The sequence below is a fragment of the Carassius auratus genome, chromosome 32, assembly GCF_003368295.1.
Source record: "Carassius auratus strain Wakin chromosome 32, ASM336829v1, whole genome shotgun sequence".
NCBI lineage: Eukaryota > Metazoa > Chordata > Actinopteri > Cypriniformes > Cyprinidae > Carassius > Carassius auratus.
In genome coordinates this window covers 7,804,863-7,823,724 of record NC_039274.1, presented here as the reverse complement: position 1 = coordinate 7,823,724, position 18,862 = coordinate 7,804,863, and the positions used below count along the sequence as shown (strand labels likewise).

At 31.7% G+C, this 18,862-nt stretch overlaps 1 protein-coding gene across 1 annotated transcript in view; it reads left to right on the top strand.

Moving 5' to 3' along the window:
* LOC113051506 (G1/S-specific cyclin-E1) overlaps nt 1-18,862 on the top strand; it is a 29,081-nt gene that overhangs the window by 9,301 nt on the left and 918 nt on the right. The window contains exons 2-12 of the mRNA XM_026215334.1: nt 13,493-13,530; nt 14,007-14,060; nt 14,204-14,291; nt 14,387-14,449; nt 15,418-15,581; nt 15,903-16,038; nt 16,940-17,086; nt 17,242-17,337; nt 17,473-17,607; nt 18,396-18,507; nt 18,616-18,773. Coding sequence (XP_026071119.1) covers nt 14,044-14,060; nt 14,204-14,291; nt 14,387-14,449; nt 15,418-15,581; nt 15,903-16,038; nt 16,940-17,086; nt 17,242-17,337; nt 17,473-17,607; nt 18,396-18,507; nt 18,616-18,773 — 1,116 coding nt within the window. The 5' untranslated portion in view covers nt 13,493-13,530; nt 14,007-14,043. The remainder of the gene's footprint in view (nt 1-13,492; nt 13,531-14,006; nt 14,061-14,203; nt 14,292-14,386; nt 14,450-15,417; nt 15,582-15,902; nt 16,039-16,939; nt 17,087-17,241; nt 17,338-17,472; nt 17,608-18,395; nt 18,508-18,615; nt 18,774-18,862) is intronic.

Below are 18,862 nucleotides of genomic sequence, written 5' to 3'. Positions count from 1 at the left end.
CTTTAATGTAACACAATGTACATTCATCAAAATCAGATCACATATAACTGCTCTCCTGCTGGTTTTACTACAACACTCATATTGAAAATAATTGCTTTGGCACATTTTTTATTATTTTTTATTATGAAAAATAGTTAATAACTTTACTGTTACAAACTGTACTTTCATCAAATTCAGTTCACACATCACTGCTCTCCTGCTGGCTATACTACAACTTTCATTTTGAAAGTAATTGCTTTGGCACATTTTTTTGAATTTTTATTATGAAAAATAGTTAATGAATCCACCATTATTGGACATAATAGTTAATAACTTTACTGTAACACACTGTACTTCCATCAAATTCAGTTCACACATCACTGCTCTCCTGCTGGTTATACTACAACACTCATATTGAAAATAATTGCTTTGGCACATTTTTTATTATTTTTATTATGAACAATAGTTAATAACAATACTGTAACACACTGTACTTCCATCAAATTCAGTTCAAACATCATTGCTCTCCTGCTGGTTATACTACAACTTTCATTTTGAAAGTAATTGCTTTGGCACATTTATTTGAATTTTTATTATGAAAAAATAGTTAACAACATCACCATTATTGAACATAATAGTTAATAACTGTAATGTAACACACTGTACTTCCACAAAATTCAGTTCACAAATCACTGCTTTCCTGCTGGTTATACTACAACTTTCATTTTAAAAGTAATTGTTTTGGCACATTTTTTATGATTTGTTTATTACGAAAAATAGTTAATAACATCTCCTTTATTGAACATAATAGTTAATAACTTTAATGTAACGCACTGTACATTCAGCAAATTCAGTTCAAACATCACTGGTCTCCTGCTGGTTATTCTACAACCCTAATTTTTAAGGTAATTGCTTTGGCATATTTTTTTTTGAATTTTTATTATGAAAAATAGTTAATAACATCACCTTTATTGAACATAATAGTTCATAACTTTACTTTCACACACTTTACTTTCACCAAATTCAGTTCACACATCACTGCTCTCCTGCTGGTTATACTACAACTTTAATTTTGAAAGTAATTGCTTTGGCACATTTTTTATGATTTTTTATTTTGAAAGATAGTTAATAAATTTACTGTAACACACTACACTTTCACCAAATTCAGTTCACACATCACTGCTCTCCTGCTGGTTATACTACAACTTTCATTTTGAAAGTAATTGCTTTGGCACATTTTTTTGAATTTTTATTATGAAAAATAGTTAATGAATCCACCATTATTGGACATAATAGTTAATAACTTTACTGTAACACACTGTACTTCCATCAAATTCAGTTCACACATCACTGCTCTCCTGCTGGTTATACTACAACACTCATATTGAAAATAATTGCTTTGGCACATTTTTTATTATTTTTTATTATGAACAATAGTTAATAACTTTACTGTAACACACTGTACTTCCATCAAATTCAGTTCAAACATCATTGCTCTCCTGCTGGTTATACTACAACTTTCATTTTGAAAGTAATTGCTTTGACACATTTATTTGAATTTTTATTATGAAAAAATAGTTAACAACATCACCATTATTGAACATAATAGTTAATAACTGTAATGTAACACACTGTACTTCCACAAAATTCAGTTCACAAATCACTGCTTTCCTGCTGGTTATACTACAACTTTCATTTTGAATGTAATTGCTTTGGCTAATTTGTTATGATTTTTTATTAAGAAAAATTTCTAATAACTTTAGTGTAACATACTGTACTTTAACCAAATTCAGTTCACACATCACTGCTCTCTTGCTGGTTATACTACAACACTCATTTTGAAATTAATTGCTTTTGCACATTCTTTATGATTTTTATTATGAAAAATAGTTAATAACGTCACCGTTATTGAACATATTAGTTAATAACTTTACTGTAACACACTGTACTTTCAACCAAATTCAGTTCACACATCACTGCTCTCCTGCTGGTTATACTACAACTTTCATTTTGTAAGAAATTGCTTTTGCAAATATTTTATGATTTTTTATTATTAAAAATAGTTAATAACATCACCATTATTGAACATAATAGTTAATAACTTTACTGTAAAAGACTGTACTTCCACGAAATTCAGTTCACACATCACTGCTCTACTGCTGGTTATACTACAACTTTCATTTTAAAAGTAATTGCTTTGGCACAATTTTTATGATGTTTTATTTTGAACAATAGTTAATAACTTTACTGTAACACACTGTACTTCCATCAAATTCAGTTCACACATCACTGCTCTACTGCTGGTTATACTACAACTTTCATTTTAAAAGTAATTGCTTTGGCACAATTTTTATGATGTTTTATTTTAAACAATAGTTAATAACTTTACTGTAACACACTGTACTTCCACCAAATTCAGTTCACACATCACTGCTCTCTTGCTGGTTATACTACAATTTTCATTTTGAATGTAATTGCTTTGGCACATTTGTTATGATTTTTTATTATAAAAAATAGTTAAATTCACCATTATTGGACATAATAGTTAATAACTTTACTGTAATGCACTGTACTTTCACCAAATTCAGTTCACACATCACTGCTCTCCAGCTGGTTATACTACAACTTTCATTTTGAATGTAATTGCTTTGGCACATTTGTTATGATTTTTTATTAAGAAAAATTGCTATTAACTTTACTGTAACACACTGTTTTTCAACCAAACTCAGTTCACACATCACTGCTCTCCTGCTGGTTATACTACGACTTTCATTTTAAAAGTAATTGTTTTGGCACATTTATTATGATATTTTATTATGAAAAATAGTTACTAACATCACCTTTATTCAACAAAATAGTTAATAACTTTACTGTAACACACTGTACATTCAACAAACTCAGTTCACACATCACTGGTCTCCTGCTGGTTATTCTACAACCCTCATTTTTAAGGTAATTGCTTTGGCATATTTTTTAGAATTTTTATTATGAAAAATAGTTAATAACATCACCTTTATTGAACATAATAGTTCATAACTTTACTGTCACACACTTTACTTTCACCAAATTCAGTTCACACATCACTGCTCTCCTGCTGGTTATACTACAACTTTAATTTTGAATGTAATTGCTTTGGCACATTTTTTATGATTTTTTATTAAGAAAAATAGTTAATAACTTTACTGTAACACACTGTACTGTCACCAAATTCAGTTAACACATAACTGCTCTCCTGCTGGGTATACTACTGCATTCATTTGATTCATTCATTGTATGAAAATAATACCTTTTACACATTTTTTATACATTTTAAATAAGTAAAACATTTAATAACTTTATAATAACAGTTAATAACGTTCTTTCACCAAATTCTGTTCACACATCAGTGCTCACCTGCTGGTTATACTACAACCCTCATATTGAAATAATAATTGCAAGTAATTCCTTTGGCACATTATTTACCATTTTTTTATCATGAAAAATTGTTAATTACTTCACAGTTATTGGAAATTATAGTAATAACTTTACTGTAACACACTGTACTTCCACCAAATTCAGTTCACACATCACTGCTCTCCTGCTGGTTATACTTCAACATTTATTTTGAAAATAATTGCTTTTGCATATTTCTTTTTTATGATTGTTTATTATGGAAAATAGGTAATAACTTTGTAACTACATAACTTCACAATGTAATAAAATTACTTAATTTATGGACTTTGTTTCTGCACAATACAAACATGTATCTCAACTCAGATACCTAATGCAGTTTACTTTTTAGTTAACTGTAGAATTTAATAGCACATAATGAAAATAAGAATACTTCACACAAATGATGTTGTTACCCACCTAACATACTAGATACTCTCACAATGTCATTAAGTTTACAGTAACTTATTTTAATAAGAAAAAATATAATAAGAAATATCATAAAAAATGTGCTGGCACAAATATTTTCAAAATAAGTGTTGTAGTAAAACCAGCAGGAGAGCAGTGATGTGTGAAATGATTTTAATGAAAGTACAGTCTCTTACAGTAAAGTTATTAACTATTATGTTCAATAACGGTGACGTTATTAACTATTTTTCATAATAAAAAAATCCAAAAAAATATGCAAAAGCAATTAATTTCAAAATGAGTGTTGTAGGATAACCAGCAAGACAGCAGTGATGTGTGAACTGATTTTGGTGAAAGTACAGTGCATTACAGTAAAGTTATTAAATATTGTTCATAATAAAAAATCATAAAAAATGTGCCAAAGCAATAATTTTGTGTTACAGTAAATTTATTAACTGTTTTTTTCTTATTTAAAATTCATAAAACGTGTAAAAGCAATTATTTTCAAAATGAGTGCTGTAGTATAACCAGCAGGAGAGCCGTTATGTGTGAACTGAATTTGGTGAAAATACAGTGTGTTACAGTAAAGTTATTACCTATTTTGCATAATAAAAATATATAAAGACTGTGCCAAAGCAATTATTTTCAACATGAGTGTTGTATTAAACCAGCAGGAGAGCAGTGATGTGTGAACTGAATTTGATGAATGTACAGTGTGTTACATTAAAGTTATTAGCTATTATGTCAAATAATGGTGAATTCATTAACTATTTTTATAATAAAAATTCTAAAAAATGTGCCAAAGCAATTACTTACAAAATGAAAGTTGTAGTATAACCAGCAGGAGAGCAGTGACGTGTGAACTGAATTTTATGAATGTACAGTGTGTTACCGTAAACTTATTAACTATTATGTTCTATAACTGTGAAGTTATTAACTTTCTCATAATAAAAAATGTGCAACATCATTTAATTTCAATATGAGTGTTGTAGTATATCCAGCAAAAGAGCAGTGATGTATGAACTGAATTTGGTGAAAGTACAGTGTGTTACAGTAAAGTTGTTAACTGTTGTGTTCAATAATGGTGAAGTTATGAACTATTTTTCATAATAAAAATTCTAAAAAATGTGCCAAAGCAATTTCTTTCAAAATGAAAGTTGTAGTATAACCAGCAGGAGAGCAGTGATGTGTGAACTGAATTTGGTGAAAGTACAGTGTGTTACAGTAAAGTTATTAAATATTATGTCCAATAATGATTAATTTATTAACTATTTTTATTAATAAAAATAAACAAAAATGTGCCAAAGCAATTACTTACAAAATGAAAGTTGTAGTATAACCAGCAGGAGAGCAGAGATGTGTGAACTGAATTTGATGCATTTACAGTGTGTTACAGTAAACTTATTAACGATTATGTTCTATAACGGTGAAGTTATTAACTATTTTTCAAAATAAAAAAATATAAAAACTGTGCCAAAGCAATTACTTTCAAAAGGAAAGTTGTAGTATAACCAGCAGGAAAGCAGTGATGTGTGAACTGAATTTGGTGAAAGTACAGTGTGTTACAGTAAAGTTATTAACTATTATGTCCAATAATGGTGAATTCATTAACTATTTTCCATAATTAAAATTCTAAACATTTGCCAAAGCAATTACTTTCAAAATTAAAGTTGTAGTATAACCAGCAGTAGAGCAGTGATGTGTGAACTGAATTTGGTGAAAGTACAGTTTGTAACAGTACAGTTATTAACTATTTTTCATAATAAAAAATAATAAAAAATAATAAAAAATGTGCCGAAGCAATTATTTTCAATATGAGTGTTGTAGTAAAACCAGCAGGAGAGCAGTGATGTGTGAACTGAATTTGGTTGAAAAACAGTGTGTTACAGTAAAGTTATTAGCAATTTTTCTTAATAAACAAATCATAACAAATGAGACAAAGCAATTACTTTTAAAATCAAAGTTGTAGTATAACCAGCAGTAGAGCAGTGATGTGCGAACTGAATTTGGTGGAAGTACACTCTTTTACAGTAAAGTTATTAACTATTATGTTCAATAATGGTGAAGTTTTTAACTATTTTTAATAATAAGAAAATCATAAAAAATTTGCAAAAGCAATTACATTTAAAATGAAAGTTGTAGTATAAACAGCAGGAAAGCAGTGATTTGTGAACTGCATTTGGTGGAAGTACCGTGTGTTATATTAAAGTTATTAACTATTATGTTCAATAATTGTGATTTATTACCTATTTTTCTTAATAAAAAAAATCATAACAAATGAGCCAACGCAATTACTTTCAAAATCAAAGTTGTAGTATATCCAGCAGGAGAGCAGTGATGTGTGAACTGAATTTGATGAATGTACAGTGTGTTACATTAAGATTTTAACTATTATGTCCAATAATGGTGAATTCATTAACTATTTTCCATAATAAAAATTCTAAACATTTGCCAAAGCAATTACTTTCAAAATGAAAGTTGTTGTATAACCAGAAGGAGAGCAGTGATGTGTGAACTGAATTTGGTGAAAGTACAGTTTGTAACAGTACAGTTATTAACTATTTTTCATAATAAAAAATAATAAAAAATGTGCCGAAGCTATTATTTACAATATGAGTGTTGTAGTAAAACCAGCAGGAGAGCAGTGATGTGTGAACTGAATTTGGTTGAAAAAACGTGTGTTACAGTAAAGTTATTAGCAATTTTTCTTAATAAAAAATCATAACAAATGAGCCAACGCAATTACTTTCAAAATCAAAGTTGTAGTATAACCAGCAGGAGAGCAGTGATGTGTGAACTGAATTTGATGAAAGTACAGTTTGTAACAGTAAAGTTATTAACTATTTTTCATAATAAAAAATAATAAAAAATGTGCCAAAGCAATTATTTTCAATATGAGTGTTGTAGTAAAACCAGCAGGAGAGCAGTGATATGTGATCTGATTTTGATGAATGTACATTGTGTCACATTAAAGTTATTAACTATTATGTTCAATAATGGTGAATTCATTAACTATTTTTCATAATAAAAATTCTAAAAAAATGTGCCAAAGCAATTACTTTCAAAATGAAAGTTGTAGTAAAACCAGCAGGAGAGCAGTGATGTGTGAACTGAATTTGGTGAAAGTACAGTGTGTTACAGTAAAGTTATTAACTGTTATGTTCAATAATGGTGAAGTTATTAAATATTTTTCAAAATATAAAATGTGCAACATCATTTAATTTCAAAATGATTGTTGTAGAATAACCAGCAGGAGAGCAGTGATGTGTGAACTGAATTTGGTGAAAGTACAGTGTGTTACAGTAAAGTTATTAACTGTTTTTCATAACAAAAAAATCATAAAAATTGTGCAAAAGCAACTATTTTCAATATAAGTGTTGTAGTATAACCAGTAGGAGAGCAGTGATGTGTGAACTGAATTTGGTGAAAGTACAGTGTGTTACAGTAAAGTTATTAAATATTATGTCCAATAATGATTAATTTATTAACTATTTTTATTAATAAAAATAAAAAATAAAATGTGCCAAAGCAATTACTTACAAAATGAAAGTTGTACTATAACCAGCAGAAGAGCAGAGATGTGTGAACTGAATTTGATGAATGTACAGTGTGTTACAGTAAACTTATTAACTATTATGTTCTATAACGGTGAAGTTATTAACTTTTTCATAATAAAAAATGTGCAACATCAATTAATTTCAAAATGAGTGTTGTAGAATAACAAGCAGGAGAGCAGTGATGTGTGAACTGAATTTGATGAATGTACAGTGTGTTACATTAAAGTTATTAGCTATTATGTCAAATAATGGTGAATTCATTAACTATTTTTCATAATAAAAATTCAAAAAAATGTGCCAAAGCAATTACTTTCTAAATCAAAGTTGTAGTATAACCAGCAGAAGAGCAGTGATGTATGAACTGAATTTGGTGAAAGTACAGTGTGTTACAGTAAAGTTATTAACTGTTATGTTCAATAATGGTGAAGTTATTAACTATTTTTCAAAACAAAAAAATATAAAAACTGTGCCAAAGCAATTACTTTCAAAAGGAAAGTTGTAGTATAACCAGCAGGAGAGCAGTGATGTGTGAACTGAATTTGGTGAAAGTACAGTGTGTTACAGTAAAGTTATTAGCAATTTTTCTTAATAAACAAATCATAACAAATGAGCCAAAGCAATTACTTTTAAAATCAAAGTTGTAGTATAACCAGCAGTAGAGCAGTGATGTGTGAACTGAATTTGGTGGAAGTACACTCTTTTACAGTAAAGTTATTAACTATTATGTTCAATAATGGTGAAGTTTTTAACTATTTTTAATAATAAAAAAATCATAAAAAAATTTGCAAAAGCAATTACATTCAAAATGAAAGTTGTAGTATAACCAGCAGGAAAGCAGTGATTTGTGAACTGCATTTGGTGGAAGTACCATGTGTTATATTAAAGTTATTAACTACTATGTTCAATAATTGTGATTTATTACCTATTTTTCTTAATAAAAAATCATAACAAATGAGCCTACGCAATTACTTTGAAAATCAAAGTTGTAGTAAAACCAGCAGGAGAGCAGTGATGTGTGAACTGAATTTGATGAATGTACAGTGTGTTACATTAAAGTTATTAACTATTATGTCCAATAATGGTGAATTCATTAACTATTTTTCATAATAAAAATTCTAAACATTTGCCAAAGCAATTACTTTCAAAATGAAAGTTGTAGTAAAACCAGCAGGAGAGCAGTGATGTGTGAACTGAATTTGCTGAAAGTACAGTTTGTAACAGTACAGTTATTAACTATTTTCCATAATAAAAAATAATAAAAAATGTGCCAAAGCAATTATTTTAAATATGAGTTTTGTAGTAAAACCAGCAGGAGAGCAGTGATGTGTGATCTGATTTTGATGAATGTACAGTGTGTTACATTAAAGTTATTAACTATTATGTCCAATAATGGTGAATTCATTAACTATTTTTCATAATAAAAATTCAAAACAAATGTGCCAAAGCAATTACTTTCAAAATGAAAGTTGTAGTATAACCAGCAGGAGAGCAGTGATGTGTGAACTGAATTTGGTGAAAGTACAGTGTGTTACAGTAAAGTTATTAAATATTATGTCCAATAATGATTAATTTATTAACTATTTTTATTAATAAAAATAAACAAAAATGTGCCAAAGCAATTACTTACAAAATGAAAGTTGTAGTATAACCAGCAGGAGAGCAGAGATGTGTGAACTGAATTTGATGCATTTACAGTGTGTTACAGTAAACTTATTAACGATTATGTTCTATAACGGTGAAGTTATTAACTATTTTTCAAAATAAAAAAATATAAAAACTGTGCCAAAGCAATTACTTTCAAAAGGAAAGTTGTAGTATAACCAGCAGGAAAGCAGTGATGTGTGAACTGAATTTGGTGAAAGTACAGTGTGTTACAGTAAAGTTATTAACTATTATGTCCAATAATGGTGAATTCATTAACTATTTTCCATAATTAAAATTCTAAACATTTGCCAAAGCAATTACTTTCAAAATTAAAGTTGTAGTATAACCAGCAGTAGAGCAGTGATGTGTGAACTGAATTTGGTGAAAGTACAGTTTGTAACAGTACAGTTATTAACTATTTTTCATAATAAAAAATAATAAAAAATAATAAAAAATGTGCCGAAGCAATTATTTTCAATATGAGTGTTGTAGTAAAACCAGCAGGAGAGCAGTGATGTGTGAACTGAATTTGGTTGAAAAACAGTGTGTTACAGTAAAGTTATTAGCAATTTTTCTTAATAAACAAATCATAACAAATGAGACAAAGCAATTACTTTTAAAATCAAAGTTGTAGTATAACCAGCAGTAGAGCAGTGATGTGCGAACTGAATTTGGTGGAAGTACACTCTTTTACAGTAAAGTTATTAACTATTATGTTCAATAATGGTGAAGTTTTTAACTATTTTTAATAATAAGAAAATCATAAAAAATTTGCAAAAGCAATTACATTTAAAATGAAAGTTGTAGTATAAACAGCAGGAAAGCAGTGATTTGTGAACTGCATTTGGTGGAAGTACCGTGTGTTATATTAAAGTTATTAACTATTATGTTCAATAATTGTGATTTATTACCTATTTTTCTTAATAAAAAAAATCATAACAAATGAGCCAACGCAATTACTTTCAAAATCAAAGTTGTAGTATATCCAGCAGGAGAGCAGTGATGTGTGAACTGAATTTGATGAATGTACAGTGTGTTACATTAAGATTTTAACTATTATGTCCAATAATGGTGAATTCATTAACTATTTTCCATAATAAAAATTCTAAACATTTGCCAAAGCAATTACTTTCAAAATGAAAGTTGTTGTATAACCAGAAGGAGAGCAGTGATGTGTGAACTGAATTTGGTGAAAGTACAGTTTGTAACAGTACAGTTATTAACTATTTTTCATAATAAAAAATAATAAAAAATGTGCCGAAGCTATTATTTACAATATGAGTGTTGTAGTAAAACCAGCAGGAGAGCAGTGATGTGTGAACTGAATTTGGTTGAAAAAACGTGTGTTACAGTAAAGTTATTAGCAATTTTTCTTAATAAAAAATCATAACAAATGAGCCAACGCAATTACTTTCAAAATCAAAGTTGTAGTATAACCAGCAGGAGAGCAGTGATGTGTGAACTGAATTTGATGAAAGTACAGTTTGTAACAGTAAAGTTATTAACTATTTTTCATAATAAAAAATAATAAAAAATGTGCCAAAGCAATTATTTTCAATATGAGTGTTGTAGTAAAACCAGCAGGAGAGCAGTGATATGTGATCTGATTTTGATGAATGTACATTGTGTCACATTAAAGTTATTAACTATTATGTTCAATAATGGTGAATTCATTAACTATTTTTCATAATAAAAATTCTAAAAAAATGTGCCAAAGCAATTACTTTCAAAATGAAAGTTGTAGTAAAACCAGCAGGAGAGCAGTGATGTGTGAACTGAATTTGGTGAAAGTACAGTGTGTTACAGTAAAGTTATTAACTGTTATGTTCAATAATGGTGAAGTTATTAAATATTTTTCAAAATATAAAATGTGCAACATCATTTAATTTCAAAATGATTGTTGTAGAATAACCAGCAGGAGAGCAGTGATGTGTGAACTGAATTTGGTGAAAGTACAGTGTGTTACAGTAAAGTTATTAACTGTTTTTCATAACAAAAAAATCATAAAAATTGTGCAAAAGCAACTATTTTCAATATAAGTGTTGTAGTATAACCAGTAGGAGAGCAGTGATGTGTGAACTGAATTTGGTGAAAGTACAGTGTGTTACAGTAAAGTTATTAAATATTATGTCCAATAATGATTAATTTATTAACTATTTTTATTAATAAAAATAAAAAATAAAATGTGCCAAAGCAATTACTTACAAAATGAAAGTTGTACTATAACCAGCAGAAGAGCAGAGATGTGTGAACTGAATTTGATGAATGTACAGTGTGTTACAGTAAACTTATTAACTATTATGTTCTATAACGGTGAAGTTATTAACTTTTTCATAATAAAAAATGTGCAACATCAATTAATTTCAAAATGAGTGTTGTAGAATAACAAGCAGGAGAGCAGTGATGTGTGAACTGAATTTGATGAATGTACAGTGTGTTACATTAAAGTTATTAGCTATTATGTCAAATAATGGTGAATTCATTAACTATTTTTCATAATAAAAATTCAAAAAAATGTGCCAAAGCAATTACTTTCTAAATCAAAGTTGTAGTATAACCAGCAGAAGAGCAGTGATGTATGAACTGAATTTGGTGAAAGTACAGTGTGTTACAGTAAAGTTATTAACTGTTATGTTCAATAATGGTGAAGTTATTAACTATTTTTCAAAACAAAAAAATATAAAAACTGTGCCAAAGCAATTACTTTCAAAAGGAAAGTTGTAGTATAACCAGCAGGAGAGCAGTGATGTGTGAACTGAATTTGGTGAAAGTACAGTGTGTTACAGTAAAGTTATTAGCAATTTTTCTTAATAAACAAATCATAACAAATGAGCCAAAGCAATTACTTTTAAAATCAAAGTTGTAGTATAACCAGCAGTAGAGCAGTGATGTGTGAACTGAATTTGGTGGAAGTACACTCTTTTACAGTAAAGTTATTAACTATTATGTTCAATAATGGTGAAGTTTTTAACTATTTTTAATAATAAAAAAATCATAAAAAAATTTGCAAAAGCAATTACATTCAAAATGAAAGTTGTAGTATAACCAGCAGGAAAGCAGTGATTTGTGAACTGCATTTGGTGGAAGTACCATGTGTTATATTAAAGTTATTAACTACTATGTTCAATAATTGTGATTTATTACCTATTTTTCTTAATAAAAAATCATAACAAATGAGCCTACGCAATTACTTTGAAAATCAAAGTTGTAGTAAAACCAGCAGGAGAGCAGTGATGTGTGAACTGAATTTGATGAATGTACAGTGTGTTACATTAAAGTTATTAACTATTATGTCCAATAATGGTGAATTCATTAACTATTTTTCATAATAAAAATTCTAAACATTTGCCAAAGCAATTACTTTCAAAATGAAAGTTGTAGTAAAACCAGCAGGAGAGCAGTGATGTGTGAACTGAATTTGCTGAAAGTACAGTTTGTAACAGTACAGTTATTAACTATTTTCCATAATAAAAAATAATAAAAAATGTGCCAAAGCAATTATTTTAAATATGAGTTTTGTAGTAAAACCAGCAGGAGAGCAGTGATGTGTGATCTGATTTTGATGAATGTACAGTGTGTTACATTAAAGTTATTAACTATTATGTCCAATAATGGTGAATTCATTAACTATTTTTCATAATAAAAATTCAAAACAAATGTGCCAAAGCAATTACTTTCAAAATGAAAGTTGTAGTAAAACCAGCAGGAGAGCAGTGATGTTTGAACTGAATTTGGTGAAAGTACAGTGTGTTAAATTAAAGTTATTAACTATTATGTTCTATAACGGTGAAGTTATTAACTATTTTTCATAATACAAAATGTGCAACATCATTTAATTTCAAAATGATTGTTGTAGAATAACCAGCAGGAGAGCAGTGATGTGTGAACTGAATTTGGTGAAAGTACAGTGTGTTACAGTAAAGTTATTTACTGTTTTTCATAACAAAAAAATCATAAAAATTGTGCAAAAGCAACTATTTTCAATATAAGTGTTGTAGTATAAGCAGTAAGAGAGTAGTGATGTGTGAACTGAATTTAGTGAAAGTACAGTGTGTTACAGTAACGTTATTAATGTTTTCATAATAAAAAAAATAAAAAAAATTGTGCAAAAGCAACTATTTTTAAAACCAACATTGTAGTATAAGCAGCACGAGAGCAGTGATGTGTGAACTGAATTTGGTGACACTACAGTGTGTTACTGTGAAGTTATTGAGTATTTTATTAGTAACCTTTTTCGCGTTTCGCACTTTGCAGACGGTCCCTTAGGACTTGTCTCTCAGACGCCAGCGCATTGAGATCAACGTATTTTGTACAGAGCGGAGGAAAGCTTGTTTTCAGGCAAACTCGCTTGTAGCTCGTTTACTACATCACTACGAGTAAAAAGAGGCATAATTCGTGTACCAAAAACTTTTTGCTCGCGAATTATTGATCCGGAAAAGTCGAATCTGTGAATATCTTGCCAGTTTTACCGAACTCGTGGACAGAAGGCATTTTCGGAGAGCATCACAATAAGGTACGTGCATTGCACAATCGCGGGGATAATATTTAATCAGTAAAAGTAGGATTAAACTTGTAAGATGCATTAAAAGGGTTCGGGGAAGCAAATTTGGGAATATCGGTTTGCAGAGACTTTGATTTCTTACTCTAAGCTGTTGAGAGAGCGTGTTCAGTGAAATGAGGAATAATGATTGGCTCGGCCATTTTCTGACTCCCCTGGGTAGGGCAAAGCAAACGTGTAGTTTTGATAAAAACGTAAGAAATATGGGCATGCATTGGGGTTGCTTTGAAAATATAGACTGTGAAGTGCATATACCTGTGGTTTGGACGCGATCGGTGGCGTTTTTCGTGTAGTTTTGACCTCTTGAACATTGTGCCCAGCTCTACTTCCCCGCGCCCAAAGCGCTTTGTGAAGACTTACATGAGGAAGGGGGGTTGGGATTAAACGCCACAAATCGGACATTTTTATAAAGTAACACTTTTATATTTTAGGCTCTCGACACACAAGAAGGTCACACGCGAGGATATCATGCCAAGCAAGAAAGTGTAAGTTCGGTTTCTTGTCTTTTAAAGGCGGTTTTGACCATCGGTGTGCATGGAAAAGTTGCAGCTGCGAGTTAGCCCAGTTAGTCATTTGTACAGCGTTTCGGGCCAATGTGGAAATGTAACCATATCACTTTTCGATGCAGGCTACGAACAGAGCAGTTTAACACTACAGATGAAGCTCCTAAAACTATGTCAGTGCGTCCCAGGAAGAGAAAAGCAGACGTGGCTATTGTAAGGAAACGTGTTTTTCTTTCTTTTCTTCTTATACTACACTCCGATGAGAGAGAGAGAGCAAGTCTCTGACTGTTTTGGTTTTGAATCCACAGCATTTACAAGATCCAGATGAAGAGATCAGTGAGATGACAAGAAAGAAACCATGTGCATCCCAGGTATGGATGAGTCATGACTGGGTGTCCTTGGGCCTAACAAGGCATGGCATATCAGTGGCCTTAAACTCATTCCCACTTTTATTTTAGTCTCAAATGTAGATCTCAAAGAGATAGGTAATGACACTTATGGTCTAAAATGTACTTAAATCATTCAACTTTATTTGTGGTAAATGTATACATGCATGTTGTACATAATATTAAGGCCATGACAATGTTTCAAATGTTTTTTTTTTTTTTTTTTTTTTTTTTTTTTTTTTTGAGGAGCACTGAAGAGTTGAAGTTTTGCTTAAAGGAATTAAATGGATTAAAGAGCATTAAAGAAGAAATGAACAGTAAAATAATGTTTTTTTTTTATTGTATTTTTTTTTTAAAGTAAGCTAGATAAATATTAAAATTTTAAAAAATGTGCACTCGTTTACTGTTATGTTTACTGTTATTGATGAGTTACATGAATCTCATAATGATTCGACGTATATTTAAAAAAAAAAAGACATTTGAACTTGACTAGTTTGCGTCAATGGGTTTAAAAAAAAAACGTTTCTATTGTTAAACTGATAAATGTTTTAGCTACTTGCATCTTAAGTCTTTCACTGTTAAACTGAAGTGTCACACTGAAATTCATGTTTGGTTTCTGTAAACTATGTCTACTTGAAACCAGTTTAAAATTTAACTTTTTAAAACATTTTGTCAACAGAGCCGCGTCAAGTTTATCAAATGTCTATGTTGGTTACAGCCCTGTATAATAGTTGTCTTTGCTGCCTATGCCACCTTTGTATTGTGAGTGATTAGGGATGATGTCGTGGCTTGAGGTTGCATAGTAAGGCGTTTTATGTCATGGAAGGTCCTTTTTAAAAAGCCTTTGAAGCCTGTCCTGGTTGCAGAGGGTAAGCTGTTGTATTTGTTTATATCCGTTAGAGCACTAACCTTTTTTTCGTTTTGTTCTTCTATCATCTTGTCCTCCTGCTCAGGCCTGCTGGAATCCCGACACAGGTTACACAAGCCCATGCAGGCGGATCCCCACACCTGATGAAGTTGAGGAACCGGTTGCTGTTGGAAGTGTGGGATTCGCACAGTATGCATCAGAAAACATTTTCGTCACTCCCACACGCTCTACCCCTCTGCCGGCCCTCTGGTGAGCGATTTCTGGATTATCAGACTTCTAGCTACCTTAGATTGCCACGTCTAAAGATTTGCCAGTGGAATATCTTTTCTGTCAAGACAAGGATCTGTGATGCAGTTTTGATGACTCTCGTCTGATATGCATGGGCTTACGTTCAAAAGTTAACTTTCTAGAGAATTGCCAACATATCAGAGCTCTGATCTTCAGCCCAACACATTTGGAATTGGAGTTGATTTAGACACAGATTTAGACACCTATTAGATTTTGTTGGTTTTTGATCCATCATGTCAATGTGTGACTCAGTTGTGCTTTCCACTTTGTAATTTCTCACAGCTGGGCAAGCAGAGATGACGTGTGGAACAACCTGCTTCGAAAAGACAAACTCTACCTGCGAGATACACATGTTATGGAGAGACATCCACATCTTCAACCCAAAATGAGAGCGATTCTGCTGGATTGGCTAATAGAGGTTTGTAATCGTCGTTGAACCGTTCACACGTCTTTATCTGATCTCATTGAGAGGGGTTGGGAGTAACCTCAGATTGTTTACAAAACCTGAGAACTTGGGTAACAGCCTTTTTTATATTTAAAACTAACTACAAGTACAACCCAAAGGAAACTTCAGCATGCATGATCAACACATGTGGACACGAACAATTCGTTATTGTCCAGTGGGTGCGGTCCAGAAAATGACTAAACATCTTTTGTGTGTAAAGTTGTGTATATCTTGGCATGGCTGTCTCCGTTTGTAGTAGTTTGTTGGTTTTCAGTGTCATCCCTTCATCTTCACAAATTCAAGTTTGTGCTATTTGAAACGTGTGCTATGCCGATAGTGAAATCTGTCACAATGGGGGTTTAATGGTAGATGTATTCATACTGAAATCCTGTCGGATGCCTTTCACATGGCTTGCCCTCCTATCAGAAGCGTCTTGCATTTGAGGCCCGTTTTCCTCAACGCATGATTTGCTTCATACCATGATGTCCTTATTGGTAAATGTTAGAAATTCACATAAATATTTCCTTCATGCATCAAGGCTGGTCCCGACAACAAGCAAGGCCCTGCTAAGATTCCCAAACTTCATTGAACAAAAGCGTCATAATGCACAATGATTCTGACTAAAATGTGTTTTGGTAAAACGTTGCATTCAAACGTTGAAGCACTTCAAATATCTTCTGTCATTTGCATTATCAAAAATGGCAGTACAAGGAATGTGCCAGGGTTTTTTTCTTTGGTAACGTTACGTCATTGTACGCATATCCTAGCATAGACAAAAATGTTGACATTTTCTGGAAAGGGATGGTTTTCTTTTTATGAGGACGGACATGTTGTATGGTGATTTGACACTCATTGACATCTGCTCTCTTTTCAGGTTTGTGAGGTGTACAAGTTACACAGAGAGACGTTTTACTTGGGTCAAGATTACTTTGATCGTTTCATGGCCACCCAAGAGAATGTCCTCAAAACAACACTACAGCTTATAGGCATTTCCTGTCTCTTCATCGCTGCCAAAATGGAGGTAAGTTCACGATGCCCTTTTATTTCAACCTGAACTTTTGAGAGAGCTTGTAATATTTATTTAGTGTTATTTTGCATTTTAAGAAAAGTGCAGCTTTTGTCCGAATGTTGTGAACTTAACATGCAAGTGTTTTATTTTTATTTTATTTTTCAAAGGAAATCTATCCTCCTAAAGTGCATCAGTTTGCTTATGTTACTGATGGGGCCTGCACAGAGGATGACATTCTAAGCATGGAAATTATCATCATGAAGGTATGTCATCTTCATATCATCATTTGATAAGGGGAAGTCGTGGCCTAATGTTTAGAGAGTCAGACTCGCAATCGAAGGGTTGTGAGTTCGAGTCTCGGGCTGGAGTACTCCTTTACACCTTTTGTTGTGCTTTAGGAGTTGAATTGGAGTTTGAGTCCTTTAACCCCAGTGGCTTGGCTCAACATCTACATGCAGATGGCCTACCTGAAGGAGACCGCTCAAGTTCTTGTGGCCCAGTACCCACAGGCTACATTTGTGCAGATTGCAGAAGTAAGACGGCACAATTAATCACGTTATATTCTCAATATGGCGTGTGACTATATTTACTGCAAAAGGCTGTGATTCATTTAAAGTTATATTCTGCACATGGTGCGTTCCTCATTCAATTTGAAGGCCTGAAACCGTTCTGGTTTCCAATACACGCATATTCCTGTTTTACACGAGGATACTGGTTTTTGCTTTTTCAAATACTCCCAGTATATGAAAGCACCATACAAAGCCAGTCTCTGGAGCGGTGCTAAAAATGTGCTTTTAAGGCTTAATTAGAAACAAAAGTAATTTACTCATTCCAAATCTGTATGTATTACTGACTGACTTATATGGAACATGAAAGATGTTTTGAGAAATGTATGGGTGTCCATACAATGGATATCAGAGACTTGGGTTACTTGAGTCTTACAGTGTTGAAATCACATGAGGGTGAGGAAACGTTGATACAATTCTCATTTTTTTTGGGGGGGGGGCTAACTGTCGTTTTAACTACAAATCTTAAAAAAAAACAATTTTTAAATCCGGACATGTTTCAGTACAATTTACTGTTAACTTTATCAGAGTTGGAATGAGGAACCTATTAAAAACTTGTGAAGTACACACTGAAATTCCAAGGTCTATTGTTAGTGTTTCTTCAAAAGTTAAACAAATTGGGAATATACAGCAAAAATGTTACCATGTTTGTAATAAAAAAAAAAAACTAAGTATTTAGACTTATTTAACTACCCAATAAAACAATAAGATCCTTCTCTTATGGTTTCCTCACTGTGGCTTTGACTTTTGTTTAGCTCTTGGATCTGTGCATACTGGATGCAAGAAGTCTGGAGTTCTCTTACAGCCTTCTTGCAGCTTCCGCACTCTTCCACTTCTCTTCTCTAGAGCTAGTGATGAAAGTTTCAGGTAGGATTTGAACAACTCTTCAGTGAATTTCTTCTCCACAGCTCTATATATTTGAGCATGTATATCACACATTGGCCTTTAGTGATTGGAAGCGACCTTTGGTTTCAGGGCTGAAGTGGTGTGACTTGGAGGAGTGTGTGAGATGGATGGTCCCTTTCGCCATGTCAATCCGTGAAGCCGGCAGCTCGTCTCTCAAGACATTCAAAGGAATCGCAGCAGATGATCTGCACAACATCCAGACCCACGTGCCTTACATGGAATGGCTGGTGGGTTTACTTGGCTTTGAACCTGGCCACGACTACTTTGTCTAGTTTGTCTTAAATTGGGTTTTAATCTCAGGCCAGTCCACTTCAAT